The 15,288-nt window shown below is 41.9% G+C and overlaps 1 protein-coding gene across 1 annotated transcript in view; it reads left to right on the top strand.

Annotated features, from left to right (window-relative positions):
* Positions 1–15,288, top strand: part of syne1b (spectrin repeat containing, nuclear envelope 1b) — a gene marked incomplete at its 5' end in the record, with an annotated part of 117,713 nt that overhangs the window by 91,174 nt on the left and 11,251 nt on the right. Inside the window, 27 exons of the mRNA XM_080750707.1 lie at positions 108–304; positions 683–815; positions 971–1,153; positions 1,318–1,467; positions 2,411–2,587; positions 2,783–2,938; positions 3,178–3,333; positions 3,499–3,669; positions 3,930–4,063; positions 4,619–4,823; positions 5,192–5,374; positions 5,566–5,712; positions 5,828–5,982; positions 6,519–6,666; positions 7,083–7,177; positions 7,662–7,896; positions 8,736–8,930; positions 9,693–9,818; positions 10,487–10,642; positions 11,673–11,831; positions 12,243–12,409; positions 12,811–12,973; positions 13,222–13,409; positions 13,659–13,809; positions 14,069–14,251; positions 14,538–14,675; positions 14,765–14,956. Of these exons, the coding sequence (XP_080606833.1) occupies positions 108–304; positions 683–815; positions 971–1,153; positions 1,318–1,467; positions 2,411–2,587; positions 2,783–2,938; positions 3,178–3,333; positions 3,499–3,669; positions 3,930–4,063; positions 4,619–4,823; positions 5,192–5,374; positions 5,566–5,712; positions 5,828–5,982; positions 6,519–6,666; positions 7,083–7,177; positions 7,662–7,896; positions 8,736–8,930; positions 9,693–9,818; positions 10,487–10,642; positions 11,673–11,831; positions 12,243–12,409; positions 12,811–12,973; positions 13,222–13,409; positions 13,659–13,809; positions 14,069–14,251; positions 14,538–14,675; positions 14,765–14,956 (4,443 nt within the window). The remainder of the gene's footprint in view (positions 1–107; positions 305–682; positions 816–970; positions 1,154–1,317; positions 1,468–2,410; positions 2,588–2,782; positions 2,939–3,177; positions 3,334–3,498; positions 3,670–3,929; positions 4,064–4,618; positions 4,824–5,191; positions 5,375–5,565; positions 5,713–5,827; positions 5,983–6,518; positions 6,667–7,082; positions 7,178–7,661; positions 7,897–8,735; positions 8,931–9,692; positions 9,819–10,486; positions 10,643–11,672; positions 11,832–12,242; positions 12,410–12,810; positions 12,974–13,221; positions 13,410–13,658; positions 13,810–14,068; positions 14,252–14,537; positions 14,676–14,764; positions 14,957–15,288) is intronic.

Below are 15,288 nucleotides of genomic sequence, written 5' to 3' on the forward strand. Positions count from 1 at the left end.
CTCAGACTGACTTCAAATTGACACCTTTTCCTTCTCAAACTCACTCAGCTATCTGATCAAGCCATCACTCTCTTGATGTACAGCGTGTACTTCTGCTCTCTTTTTAGGGTCTTAAGGCAAGGCTGACGGAGCACCAACATAAGCTGTACCAGGTCCTGGATGAAGGCAAGCGTCTGCTGCTGTCAGTGTGCTGTCCCAGCCTGGATAACCAGCTCACATTGCTGGGGGAACACTGGCTCAGCAACACCACCAAGGTCAACAAGGAACTGCAACGCCTCGAGGCCATCCTCAAGCACTGGACCAGGTCAAAGACAACAGAACTTTACATTACGTTGGGTTTAACTCTTTGTGAGCCAAATCACATAAGTATTGCAACTGTATGTTGCAACACTCAAGAACCTCAGTGATGACCTTGACAAAGGAAATATCCAAGAAACTCAATATGAAGGAAACACCTTGGGTGTTTAATTTATACATTCTTATCTTATCTGTTATTCCAAAAATGACCAACATTAAATGTTTTGTTTCAAAGTATTTTATAAACTTTTTTTCTTGAATTGTCTCATATCATGGCTTGTTTAAAAGCCTGAGTCCTTCATAACAGCATATGCTCTTCCCAACTCTGATATTGTTATTATCACATTCCATTTTATTAAATTGTGATGTTTTTCTTTCCTCCCAGGTATCAGAGGGAGAGTGCCGAGCTAAACGAGTGGCTGCAGGCTGCACTGGAGCGTTTGGAGTTCTGGAACACCCAGGCACTGTTGGTTCCACAGGAGCTGGAGACTGTCAGAGACCATCTGTCTGCATTCCTGGTGAGGAATATAGACATTCTACTGTGCATATCAGTATGAAATGGCAATTAAGTTAGATCCATGGAGCGATCCGTGAATCAGGACACTATGTAAAATGATAGAACAATCAATTACCCGGGAAAGAAAGTAGCTGACCTGTATCTCTCTGTCCGCAGGAGTTCTCCAAGGAAGTGGAGGGCAAGTCCTGCCTGAAGAGTTCAGTGGTAACCGAGGGCAACCAGTTGCTGCGGTTGAAGAAAGTGGACACAGCGGTGCTTCGCTCTGAACTGGCGCGAGTCGACAGCCATTGGGCAGAGCTGCTTACACGCCTCCCAGTGGTCCAGGAGAAGCTGCATCAGGTATAGTACCTGCAACATGCATAATGAACAGGCTTACGTACTGTAGCTGGCCCCTATAGACGTTATTCATGAAAGGTTGCCTTCTTACACGCAGCAGGCCATGCCCTGCCCCTGCTCTGAAAGGTTGCTATGCTTCTGTTCTAATGGACTTGGTTTTGTCTCAGGTGCAAATGGAGAAGCTGGCCTCCCGCCATGCCATCTCTGAGCTGTTTAATTGGATGACCCTGATGGAAAATGTCATAGAGGAGGATGAGGAGAACCTGAGTAGTGCTGTGGGGTCAACGGTCATCCAGGACTACCTGCAGAAGTATAAGGTACGTACAAATGCAATTAGTACTTACCTTGGTGAGGCAATGTTGACCGCCCCAGTGTTGGGTTTTGTTTAATACATTCATCTGATGTGTTTGTTTGGTGCCTTCTGATTGATTGATTGATTGATTGATGAAATAATATAGCAAGCCTTCCGAGCCCTGAGGCCCATAGGGCAGCAGCCTATCTCCTGTTCCGTTAGCGTAAGGCAGCTTGATGTTCAAGTACACCCCCCTGTCGCAGGGATTTACCCCAATCCAACCCTTGAGTGCCAAGCAGGGAGGCATTTAGGCCAGTCAATCTAAGCTAAAAAGGGGCCTGACCCAAAATAAATTGCAATAGTAATCATTCAGGATTTTTTATGATCCTTAGGGTCATCCAAAACACATGTTAAAAATCTTCCAAAATATTCTTAGTGGATCAAGGTAAATTCAGTTGGTTCAAGTTTGGGTCCTTTCACTTACTATATAGGAAAAAAAGACTCCCCAAAAAATCTTCTTTAAGTAGCATGTGAGGGGTCTAACTAGGGGGTTTTCATGATTCTGAATCCATTGCAAGCATTTGTTTTGCATGAAAAACATTCCTCTGGCAAAAAATGGACCCCACAAAGTGTGAAAAGTGATGACTCATCACTAAACCATCACTATACCATTGTGTTGTGGGTCAGTTTTTGGCCCGAGGAAAACCTTGAGCCATTACTATTTGAGCCATTACTATTGCAATTTCTTTTGGGTCAAACCTCAGATTGACTGGGCTAATTGGCATTGGGATATATACTGTACTGTATATCTTTAGATGCCCACAATTTAGATTTAAGAAAGTTATTCAAATAGTGTTGAGTATATAGGTTGTATACACTTGCTATACCATACAAACTGCGACCATGAAATTAATCAGGCATTTTAAATCTGTTATTGTAACTGCATTGGCTGTCATTTGCTTGCTCAGGGTTTCAGGGTGGATGTAAGCTGTAAGCAGTTGACGGTGGATTTTGTAAACCAGTCGGTGCTGCAGATCAGCGGTCAAGATGTGGAGAGCAAGCGCAGCGATAAGACAGACTTCGCTGAAAGGCTGGGAGCCATGAACCGGCGGTGGCAGATACTGCAGGGCCGCATCACAGAGAGGGTGAGAACACAACCACTGATGAATAAGAAGAATGCAAGAGTCAGATGTAAACATCAGCAGCACAACTTAAATATATCTTGGCAAATTCTTTTGCACTATTTTGGTTTGTGCCATTAGAGTAGTTTGCTAGCTACAGTATGGTGAAAACTAGTAGTGCACATGGCTAAGAACCGTTTTCACATGTTGTGTTCTCAGATCCAATTCCTGGAGAACTTACTGGAAAGGTGGCTGGAGTATGAGAGCAGTGTCCAGGTACTGAAGTCCTGGATGTCTTTCCAGGAGGAGAGACTGAAGAGGAAACACAGAATAGAGGACTTGAACTCAGTACAGAATGCATTCAAAGACTGCCAGGCAAGCGTCTCCCATTATTTACCATTCTTGTTTTATCACCATGTGTTTCACAGACCTGGAGGTTGTGCATTATAAATGCAGATACATAATTTGATGTAGTGGATTCATTTATACTTGAAATCCAAACCTGAACTCAAAACCATTTACCTGTAAAAGAGATCACTGCTGTTTGCATTTTGTTGTACTCTATGACCTAGCATCTATGGTCAACAAGCAAATCCCTCAAATGTTTTTTTCAGGAAATGGAGGAGCTGTTGAAGGAGAAGGAGAGGGACCTGGAGAGGGTTGAGGAGCAAGGTTGTGCACTCGTTCAGAACAAGACAGACGAGGCCTGTGCTATCGTCATGGAGACGCTGCAGGGTGTCAATCACACCTGGGCGAACTTGGACCACTTGGTAAGCTCCCTAATCCTTCGCTCACTGCAGTACCCGAGGTACAAGAATGACTGAACAGCCTTGATTGAACAAATACGTCATTCTGCTTCCTTCTGATGTTCTGTTCTATTGCTTCTTGGCGTAAACAGTATATTGAGGCCGATGTGATCAACTGTGTCTCCACAGATCGGGCAGCTGAAGATAAGCCTGAATTCAGTGCTGGACCAGTGGAGTCTGTACAAGCGGGCCTCAGAGGAGATCAACGGCTACCTGATGGAGGGGAGGTATTCTGTATCTCGTTTCCGCCTCCTCACCGGCTCCCTGGAGGCCGTCCAGCTCCAAGTGCAGAGTCTACATGTATGTCAGGGTGAATTTGTGTTTGATTTGAGATGCAAGGATAAGAGAACATTTGGTCTAGCGTGTGTTTCATCTCTTGTTATTGGAGGGGTTGTGATATGTGATACAGCTCTGCTTTGCTTTTGGTATACTGTGTAGCATACAAAAAGCAGATCCATGTGTGTGTGTCTTCAGATCTGTCCCTATGCTGTTTTAGCCCTTTCATGTGCTGTGGTTGGTTAATTATTGTGTTCTTTATGTTGTTTTTGTCACTTGTAAAGAACCTGCAAGATGACTTGGAGAAGCAGGAGAGCAGCCTGAGGAAGTTTGGAGCAGTGACACATCAATTGTTAAAGGAGTGCCATCCTTCAGTATCAGACTCCCTCAACAATGCACTAAAGGATGTCAACGCAAGGTGAGTGCATGCACTATACAATCCTGAGTGTTCATTTAACTGAGAGTTAGGGCTGTCACGATTATGACATTTTACATAACGATTAATTGTCACTCAAATAATTGCGATTAACGATTTAATTGTGTATTTGCCGTTGACAATTACATTTCTGTTTGGCTTTTAGGCTTTGAAGTTGCACATGGCAATCATGACACATAACTTAAATATACGAAGAAATTGCTGACATATTTAACAATTTTATACTTAAAAAAGAACATTGATAGTCGAAATACCCGATCTACAAGCTCACAACGCGTCGCGATGCGACGCGCTGTGAGCTTGTAGATCTGCTATTCCACTACTTTCTGAAAGTCTTTGTAACTATATTAACATTTCTCAACATGGAAACGATTATGACGATTATGCAAAAATAATTGCGATTACCTCAAATAATTGCGATTAGACGATTATGTAACAATTGTGACAGCCCTACTGAGAGTGTACAAATATAGCCAAATGGACCCTTAGAGGTCTCACAGAGACAAAGACTTTCAACCATCTGGTGTTGGTGTTCAGGTGGACGTGTTTGCTGGAGGAGATAGCAGAGCGTCTGAGGAGCAGTAAAGCCCTGCTGCAGCTGTGGCAGCACTACAAGCAGCTGTTGGAGCAGAGCTCCACCAATGTCCAGCTGCAGGAGGAGAGAGCAGACCAGCTCCTTAAGACAGCCTGTAGTAAAGACATCGCTGACGAGGAGGTGTCCGACTGGATCCATGAATGCAGCGTGAGTTCTGGACATTATAACATTTAAAATTGCACTCGTCATATTTCGTTTTTTGTAAGTGGCAGGGAAATTGTCCTAAGAACACTGAGGATGTCTTCAAAAGTTGATTACATTTTACACAAGTGAGGGATGGATCTTTATTGCATACATATTCATGTGTGTATACAACAAATACTGTACAGAATGAAAAGCATATTGATATTTTAGCCTTATCAGATGACTTGTGTTGAAGACCAAAGACACTTGTTCTTGTATTCCTTACTGTATATTTATACATTATTGCTTGTAAAGTTGGTGATCAAGGAATCAAGCTTCACTCTCTCAGGGTCAGAGCATCAGCTAAGATGTAAACTGTTCATCTGTCTCAGGAACTGCTGCGGTCTCAGGCTCCAGTGCTGGCCTCGCTGCAGGTCCTCCATGAGCTGGGCTTGCAGCTCAAACAGCAGGTGGACACCTCAGCAGCATCAGCTGTACAGTCAGACCACCTGTCTCTCAGCCAGCGCCTGACTTCCGTGGAACAGTCCCTCACCAGGCAACTCACCTCACTACAGGTTCTGACACATGGATCTTTGGATTGCTTTTTGTTTAGTTTAGTTTTTTTTACCCAGCTGCTTCTAAATTTGGGATTTGTTATTTACATTTCTAAACGTTACGAAATAATAACAAATAATGTAAGCAATTAAATTCTTGTCATGGGTGAAAAGTAATTATGCTGGGATTCTATATATTTGTTTCCCCCCAGACTGGAGTCCATGACTATGAGAATTTCAGTGAGCAGCTGGATTCTTTGGGCCGTTGGATAGTGGAGGCTGAGGAGGGTCTGAAGGCCCAGGATCCCAATGGCTCCACTGATTTGTCACTGATCCAGGACCGCATGGGGGACCTCAAGGTAATCTTGTCTTTACTTTATCTGTCTGTTACTGTCTGTTGCTAGTGAACATCTGTCTGTTATTTGCTACTGATGGTTTAGTGCAGTATCACCTCCTCCTGTTGTCTTCCTTTAGAGACTGATGCTGAAATTCAGCAGTATGTCTCCTGAACTGGAGCGTCTTAATGAGCTTGGTTACCGGTTGCCCCTCAACGACTCTGAGATCAAACGCATGCAGAATCTCAACAGGAGCTGGTCTTCTGCTTCAGCTCAGACCACAGAGAGGTTCAGGTAGGACATAATACACACAGAATACAAATACAATGCATACACAATACATGTTGTTTGTTGTCTAAATTTCAGGCTTTAAGGCCCATTCCCACTGGGCCAGATAACAGATATCTGGAGATATTTCTCCAGATATTTTTCCATTCAAAGTGGATGGTAGATACAGATAAAAAAAAATATCTACCACAGATATTTGCCACAGATACTTTTATCTGTGGCAAAACATTTTTTTATCTGTATCTACCATCCACTTTGCATGGAGAAATATCTAGAGAAATATCTCCAGATATCTGTTATCTGGCCCAGTGGGAATGGGCCTTAACTCTGTTCATTCTTAGCTTGCACTCAACACAAAACAATATGGAAGTTGTGTTTAAAATATTTGTATTGTGAAGCACAGGATAAAGAAACTAACAAACATACACACAAAATCACAAAATAAACAGTTAAAGAAAATAATATGTCCAAATGTATGTATGGGATGAATTCCCATTACTGTTCGCAACAAATCCCTTCAATCGGTTTTTGTCACTTTGCAGCAAACTTCAGTCCTTCCTGCTGCAGCAGCAGACCTTCCTGGAGAAGTGTGAGACATGGATGGAGTTCCTGGTGCAGACAGAGGAGAACCTGGCCGTTGAAATCTCTGGAAACTACCAGAGTTTGATGGAGCAGCAGAAAGCCCATGAGGTTAGAGGTTCCAGACAATAATAACTTATAATAACTAATAGTCTTAACCATCTATCCATGGTTATGATTATACTGCATTTACATTTACATTTAATCATACCTGGATGCACATGGCAACATTTTAATATGCAAATGTTGTTTTGGTCAAGCTTGCATAATTATCTAATTCTGTAGAGTGGAAAAAAGAAACATTTATGCAGACTGAAATTAATACAATTCCAAAAGGCCTTTGCAGAACCAGTGTGGACGATCGGTATGTTCTCATAAACTCTGATGAGAACTGAATCACATTCAAATGACAACCATGACTATAGCCTTAGGCCCTGTGAAATCAGTATATAAATGTGTTGTCCAGTGGAAGCGGCTATTGAATGATTTATTATTTGCCTGTAATCTTGAGTCTCTTCTCTTTACAGCTGTTCCAGGCTGAGATGTTTAGTCGTCAGCAGATTCTTCATTCTATCATCAGCGATGGACAGAGGATGTTAGAGCAGGGACAAGTAGATGACAGGTACAGTGTCCTGTCCATACTTCACTCGTTATAAAACACTCCAATGTTTAACAGGAAAATATTAGCTTTGACTCACTGTTGAACAAATGGCCAGCATTCTCCAGTAAATGAATAAACCCTCATCAGTTGCATAGAAAGTAAAGATTTAGATTTAGTTGAGTACTTGCAGTCTTATAAGTCAGTTCTCAAAGTGGATTTCAGGGACTCTCTAGGTTCCTTTATGGGGGACTAAATTGACCCTTACAAGTCTGTAACTTTGACAGTGTACTAATGGAACCAAATGGACCCTAACAGGTCCATTTGGTTTCATTTGTACACTGTCAAAGTTAAGGGGAGACCTTCAAATTTCAAAGTTTGAGAACCACTGTTATAAGTTACCCAAGCGCAATAATACATGACAAATTCATTCTGTTGTACCTGCTATTTCTAACAGTATTTCATAACTTTCCTATATGAACCATGAAACTATTGTCCTCTCATGCAGACACGATTTCAACTTGAAGTTGGCACTGCTGAGTAACCAGTGGCAGGGTGTTGTGAGGCGTGCCCAGCAGAGGCGGGGGATCATCGACGGGCTGATCCGCCAGTGGCAGCGCTACAGGGAGATGGTGGAGAAACTACGTAAATGGCTGGTGGAGGTTTCCTACCCAGCAGAAGCCCTGCAGGCAGGGACTACGGTTCCTCTGCAGCAGGCCCGTTCCATGCTGGATGCTATCCAGGTACAGATACTGTCAAGCTTTGTGGAGATAATATACTATTACTGTACAAAAATCCAACATGTGTGTTTAGGGACAAGAAGAAAGACTTCTTTGGAAATCATGGTTGTCAAACATAAGTGAAGAATCGAGTCAGCAGACTGCATTACAGAAAGGCCCTTATTTTCCCCGTATTGATCAATGTTTCTGTCCTGGTGGGTCTCCATCAGAGCAATATGGGTAACTGATAATGGTCTTGTGGTACTGAAATTTTAATTAGTGTAGTGAAAATACAAGATTTCTCTGCTCTCACCTTCCTGTTACTCCCCACTGTCCTCTCTAAAGAAAATGAATCAAATGCTTAAAAAAGAAACGTATTTTAGCCCATGTAACACTTGATTACCATCTATGATTCTAGTAGTGTACATTCATTCACTAATCTCCAACACTGACTAGGGCTGTCACGATTATGACATTTTACATGGCGATTAATTGTCACTCAAATAATTGCGATTTTGACGTTGACATTTGCATTTCTGTTTGGCTTGTAGGCTTTGAAGTTGCACATGGCAGATATGACACATAACCTAAATAATCAAAGAAACAAATGACTGACATATTTGACAACTTCATACTTAAAAAATAACATTGATAGAGGAAATAGCCGATCTACAATCCCACAACGCGTCGCTTGTAGATCTGCTATTTCCACTATATTGAACATTTTTGAAAATATGAATTTTTCAACATGGAAACGATTCTGACAAAATAATTGCGATTATGTAAAATAATTATGATTAAATGATTATGTAATAATTGTGACAGGCCTAACACTGACTGACTTTCCTTATTTCCTGTTAAAGCTGAAAGAAAAGGTGCTCCAGCGACAGCAGGGCAGCTACATCCTGACAGTGGAGGCGGGCAGGCAGCTCCTCCTGTCGGCAGACTGCAGAGCAGAGATGGCCCTGCAGGGGGAGCTCACCGACATCCAGGATCGTTGGAGGCATGCCAGCGTCTGCTTGGATGAGCAGAAGAGAGAGCTAGCCACCTTGTTAAAGGTACACTAGGTGTTTGTGGTTTACAAATATGAGGTGAATATTTATTGTTTGGGGAAAGCATGGTGTGAAGAATAGCCCGGGGAGCCCCGCGGATATGCTCAACGCTAGGTTGGTCACTGAGCCAGCGCCAAACCAACACATGATAACCTGCCTGTCTGGATACGTCATCATTGCTGCCATGTTGTCATTTCAATGCGTCGCTACGATCAGTGGTGGAAAAAGTACAAACATTTTGTACTTAAGTAAAAGTATCAATACTGCAATATAGAAATACTCTGTTACTAGTAAAAGTCCGGTATTCAAAATGTACTTGAGTAAAAGTACCAAAGTATCAGTATCAAAATGTACTTAAAGTACCAAAAGTAGAAAGTACTCATTATGAAGAAGGTCCCCTTTCACATGTTTTCAAATGTATAAAATGTATGAAAATCTGTTGAAAATTGCAGATCTACAAGCTCACAATGTGTTGCATCTCTATTTGTAGTGTTGTAAAAGTATAATATTTGCCTCTGAGATGTAGTGGAGTAGAAGTAAAAGTATTGAAAATTGGAGATACTCCAGTAAAGTACAAATACCTCAAAACTGTACTTAAGTACAGTACTTACATTGACTTAGTTACTTTACACCACTGGCTACGAGACCTATAAATAAAGTGTAGAAGTTGAACGCTCACTTATTTCAAGCATCACTGCCAACATTATGGAGTGTGCAGCGATTTATTTGAACTTTGATTCACCTTGCATTTGTGTGTGCTGTGTACAGGACTGGGAGCGATGTGAGAGAGGTATCGGTGGATCCCTGGAGAGGCTGCGAGCCTTCAAGCGGCAGCTGTCTCAGCATCTTCCCCATCACCACGAGGACCTACAGGCTGAACAGATGCGCTGCAAGGTAGCCTGTTCTACTTTTTAAACACATTCCTTTTTTTTAGCACTTCTAACCCTTGGTATAGTAACTGTGTCTTTGGTTGTAAATGTTGTTTTTTCCAGAAGTATCATGGAATTGCAGAAAACAGAACCTAATAATAGCAGCCTTCACTGACCCTGCACAGATGCCAGCATCTGTTTGCTGTTCAGTGTTTCACCATAAACAGTCCATTGTAAATGGCATATTGCTATCGTTGTTCATAGACATGCAGTTGTATGTTTGCAGACAGCGAGCTCAAAAGTGAGGATGTAATGTAATATCATTAGGAAGCACCACAACCACAGGGTACCACACTGTTCAGAACGAGGTTGACAGCAGTGAGAGTGAGAGATTATTTGGGCGCCATTTCCAAATGCATGTACATGTATATTGGTGCAGAGGCACAAATGTTCGCAACAAAAAGTTCTGCCCAGGACAGACGGACCAACACACATAGATGTTTTGTGTTATTAACTATGTCTAAACATGTATGTGTGCATACGGCATGTGAGCATGGCGAAAGTAAACAAGTGACGGATTATGGAACAGTCAAACACTAAGACATTACCATGTTGATAAGAACATGAGATGTGGCGCGCCACCATGCCATCTCTCAGAGTATTCATATTGTTATTATTGTCATCCATCATCAGGACCTGGAGAACACATTTGACGGCTGGACTGAAGACATGGCCCACCTGACTGTGCTGAGAGAGTCTCTGTCCTGTTACATCAGTGCTGAAGACCTGTCTGTTCTGCAGGAGCGCATTGAGCTCTTGCATCGGCAGTGGGAAGAAATCTGTCACCAGGTAGATTATGCTACACACCAGCAACTATGTTATAAAGGGTAATAAATGCCATCGGCCATTGGATTCTTAATCTTCTATGTTATTCTTAGTGTGGGAGTTATGTGTTATTCTTAGTGTGGGAGGCCCTAGTCATATTTTAACTCCTAATTCTGACAATAGACAAGCACCAATCCTAGTTCCTTTTAACAACTTGCTGTAGCTCTTAATGAAAGGAAAGTCAATATACTGTATCATCCACAGTTTTGCTGAATTGTGATCACCCTGGCAAGCAAATTACCCTAAATAAATCTATTTATTTGTAAAAAGCAATCAAATGGTTAAAATATTTTCCAACATAAAGCTTAGCATGAGTGTCTTCAGTTTTAGTTTATTATTATTATTATGAAGAACACTTGAAGACAATAGTGTGTGCAGTTACATGTGATACCAGATGGTGGCACTGATGTCCCACAAACATTTTTGTGGCTTTAGGCAGCAAGTCATTGACTTCACTGATCAGCTTGACATATGGGATAAAAAAATGGGGGCAAATACAAAGAAACTAATACATGTGAGAAATTATAGATTTTACACAATACATTTTTCCTCAAATAAAAATTTCTAAAAATCTGCTATTTGAAAGCATCAGCTGTAGGCAACTAAAACCTGAAACTTCATGTCATGTCACTGCGTAAACAGTATCATACTTAATCACAATTACAGTATGCAAATGCTTAGACCTCATTCAGATTAGAAAATGGGGACAGTGTGAGTATAGTTTAGGTATACAAACGGAAAGAAACCTCCAATGCAAAACAGGACATAGATTCTTCAGATGCTGCATCCTGTGTAGAGCAGAGCGAGTCACACACAGGAAATGAAATGCTAGCTGTATGACGGTACTGGGACAGCTTTATATCACTACTTACGAACAAGTGAGTGAGAGATATGATTGCGTGGCTAAGTGTGTGTGCATGTGTGTGTGACTGCATGTATGCATATGCTGTGTATACTAATAGCATTGACAATACAGGATGTTTTCCCCCTCCAGCTGTCGTTGCGCAGGCAGCAGGTGAGTGAGAAGCTGAATGAATGGTCGGTCTTCAACGAGAAATACAAGGAGCTGTGCGAGTGGCTCACCAACATGGAGAACAAGGTCTCCCAGAACGGAGACATCAGCATTGAGGAGATGATTGAGAAACTCCGAAAGGTAAATACTAACCAACATCTGCCAGTTCTTATTTACTATCTGTTTCAATGAGCATGCACTTTGTGTCAGTCAATACACATGGGTATTTTACACAGTGCTCAAATACACCAAGTCATTGTACAAGTTAGTTAAGCCTATACTGTATGAACACCTGGCTATTAAAGGACAGTGATATGGCATGTTTGGCCCATTATCTCCACTGTATTTCTGACATTACTGCCAACCCTCTTCCAAAGCATACTGTATCTTTCTATTTGTGAAATCATGTCTGTTTATGTATGATATATGGCTGAAGCTGTGAATAGACAATGAAATGCACTGACGGCGTCATGGTCCTTTTAGCCGATTCTCATTGTTGCTGCTCCATTCTCCTTTCTGCTCACTGTTTGGTGCTAAACTACTGTATGTCAGGATTACCAGGAGGAGATAGCTGTGGCACAGGAGAACAAGCAGCAACTGCATGAACTGGGAGAGCGTCTGGCCAGGGCGAGCCATCACACCAAAGCTTCAGAAATTGAACAGAAACTGGGCAAAGTCAGCGACCGCTGGCAGCATCTCCTGGACCTCATCGGAGCTCGGTAAAAATACAGACACACACCTTAACCCTAAAGCTCAAAGGAACGCTCAAGTATTTTCGCACCAGTTCGGTGCCTGTTGACTTGCTTGAACCTGTCACACGACATGTGTGACATAAGGTCAATAAGAATTGGCATTCTACTAATAAATATTTAAAATAAATAGATATTTTGTTGCAAGTAGAATTTCATAATTTTCCTGTCCCACTCCAGTCAGTGGTTTATTGTGTTTCATTCGGTGAATAGAGTTGCATTCATTGTTTAGAGTTACTGTACATTCATTGTATAGAGTTACTGTACATTCATAGTATAGAATTTAATTCATTATATAGAGTTGTATTCATTGTATTTCATAGTATAGAATTTCATTTATTATATAGAGTTGTATTCATTTTATTATTTAGAGTGAAGAAGCTGAGGGAGACACTGGTGGCTGTGCAGCAACTGGACAAGAACATGAGCAGTCTGCGCTCCTGGCTGGCCCACATCGAGACAGAGCTGTCTAACCCCATCACCTACGACACTTGTGACTTCCAGGAGATCCAAAGGAAGCTGGATCTACAGCAGGTAAAACAGTGTAGCAACTCATACTGCTGCCTGGCGACCCTTTTTTGTATCCCTATCATTATTAGTAGTACTTTTGCTACCCTTAGCTGCAACTCCTTTTTATGTGTCTGTCCTGTGTTTACTGCTGGCCTGCCATTGACAAATAAATTTCCCCACGGGATCAATAAAGGTCTATATATCTAGTATTGGGCCACAACATAGGCGAATCACACATTAGATTTGATACATTTTAATATGTTATACTACAGGAGCTTCAGCGGGACATAGAGAAACACAGCACTGGGGTGGCGTCTGTCCTGAACCTGTGTGAGGTGCTCCTGCATGACTGTGACGCCTGTGCCACCGATGCGGAGTGTGACTCCATCCAGCAGGCCACCCGCAGCCTTGACCGCCGCTGGAGGAGTATCTGTGCCTTGTCTATGGACAGGAGACTCAAGTAAGAAGCTTATGCACTCAAGCAGATTTTTGGGTTGTCTTTTTCGCATATTCCCATTAAAGTCAATGGGAAAATTGAATTCACTAATAAATTCATGTAAATTAAACTATTTAAGATATCTCTTAGCAAAATGGAGGCACACCATTCCCGATTATCACATATTAATGAACACTTTAAAAAATACATAATTTTATATATACTGTATTTATTTGCATTACTCTCCTACACATTTGCTGTGCTCTTTGCCAGAATTGAGGAGACGTGGCGCTTATGGCAGAAGTTCTTGGATGACTTTGCACGCTTCGAGGAGTGGCTGGCCACTTCAGAGAAGACTGCTGCACTGCCAAACTCCTCTGGAGTACTCTACACTGTAGCTAAGGAAGAGCTAAAGAAATTTGAGGTACATCTATTTCAAACCTGTTTATTTACCTGTAAAAGTAAGCTGGTTGACTCTACTGAAAGCATGTTACATTATCTTGAGTGCATTCACTTTTTAGTATTGGATGACCCCAGTGGAAATCATCACTAGTCAGTCATCATTTCAGTTTGGGCCAAAATTGCTCCACTAGAAAGTTTATGTTCTAACTGCAACTGTTCCGAAGGACCATTTGTCATTGGCAACTTGTGAACTAGTGAGCTTCTTTGTGTGTGCATATAAGGCCTTTCAGAGGCAGGTCCATGAAAGCCTGACTCATCTGGAACTGATCAACAAGCAGTACCGTCGTCTGGCCAGGGAAAACCGCACAGACTCTTCCTGTCGCTTGAGGGAAATGGCCCACGACGCCAATCAGCGATGGGACAACCTGCAGAAGAGGGTGGCATCCATTCTCCGCAGGCTTAAGGTACACTATATTATTCTTTGTCTCCACCAGGCTTGATTATTCTGGTAAAAAATAAGTTCAAAATTAGGTGATGCAGAAAAATACAGATTTTAATCTCAGACAGCTTTTCAGAATAGCTTGCAGCCCCTATAGCATCTGTAACAGGAGCTAATAATAACAACAATACTTTTGATAATAACCAAATAAGTTCATTGTCAATCATTTGCCATTTAGAATACCTTATGGAAGTATGTGCTATACAAGTGTACCTGGTTCTAACGGCAGTTTCTCGTTTCTGTTCATGCAGCACTTTATTACACAGAGAGAGGAGTTCGAGACAGCCAGGGACAGTATCCTGGTGTGGCTAACGGAGATGGACCTACAGCTCACCAATATTGAACACTTCTCTGAGTGTGACATTCAGGCCAAGATCAAACAGCTACGGGTAAGTACAGTATGCCTCTTTAAATACAGTAGTAAACATGCATAGCATTGGGCACAGAGTTGATTGAAGCTCATCCGTCTGTCCCTCAGGCATTCCAGCAGGAGATCTCCCTGACCACGGCAAAGATTGAGCACATCTTCCAGCAGGGAGAGACTTTGATTGAGAAGAGCGAACCCCTGGACGCTGCTGTAATCGAGGAAGAGCTGGAGGAGCTGCAGCGCTACTGTCAAGAGGTGTTTGGACGAGTGGAACGCTATTACAAGAAGCTCATCCGCCTGCCTGTAAGACCCCAGATTAAAAGCACCACACCCATTATTCTGCATCGTACATTCATTATCATATTTTACTAGAATTCTGTGTCGATATGAACTCTTGAGTATAACTATTGACCCAGAAGGTTCTGCATATTGTTCACCTAAGCACTTTTTAAGAATATGAGGAGGATTTTCACAAAGATTTCCTTCTAAATGGTAGTGTTTTGTGGATGAACACTTTATTAGAGTCATTGTACAGAAGACAAATATGCAAAGGGAGATAAAACATTGGAAGAACAGCTGATATAAAGTTTTTCTGACTGAATGATGACAAAGACAAAAGTGGGTGCAGCACCCCC

This window comes from Nannobrachium achirus, assembly GCF_963921795.1.
Source record: "Nannobrachium achirus genome assembly, chromosome: 20".
NCBI classification, from domain to species: domain Eukaryota; kingdom Metazoa; phylum Chordata; class Actinopteri; order Myctophiformes; family Myctophidae; genus Nannobrachium; species Nannobrachium achirus.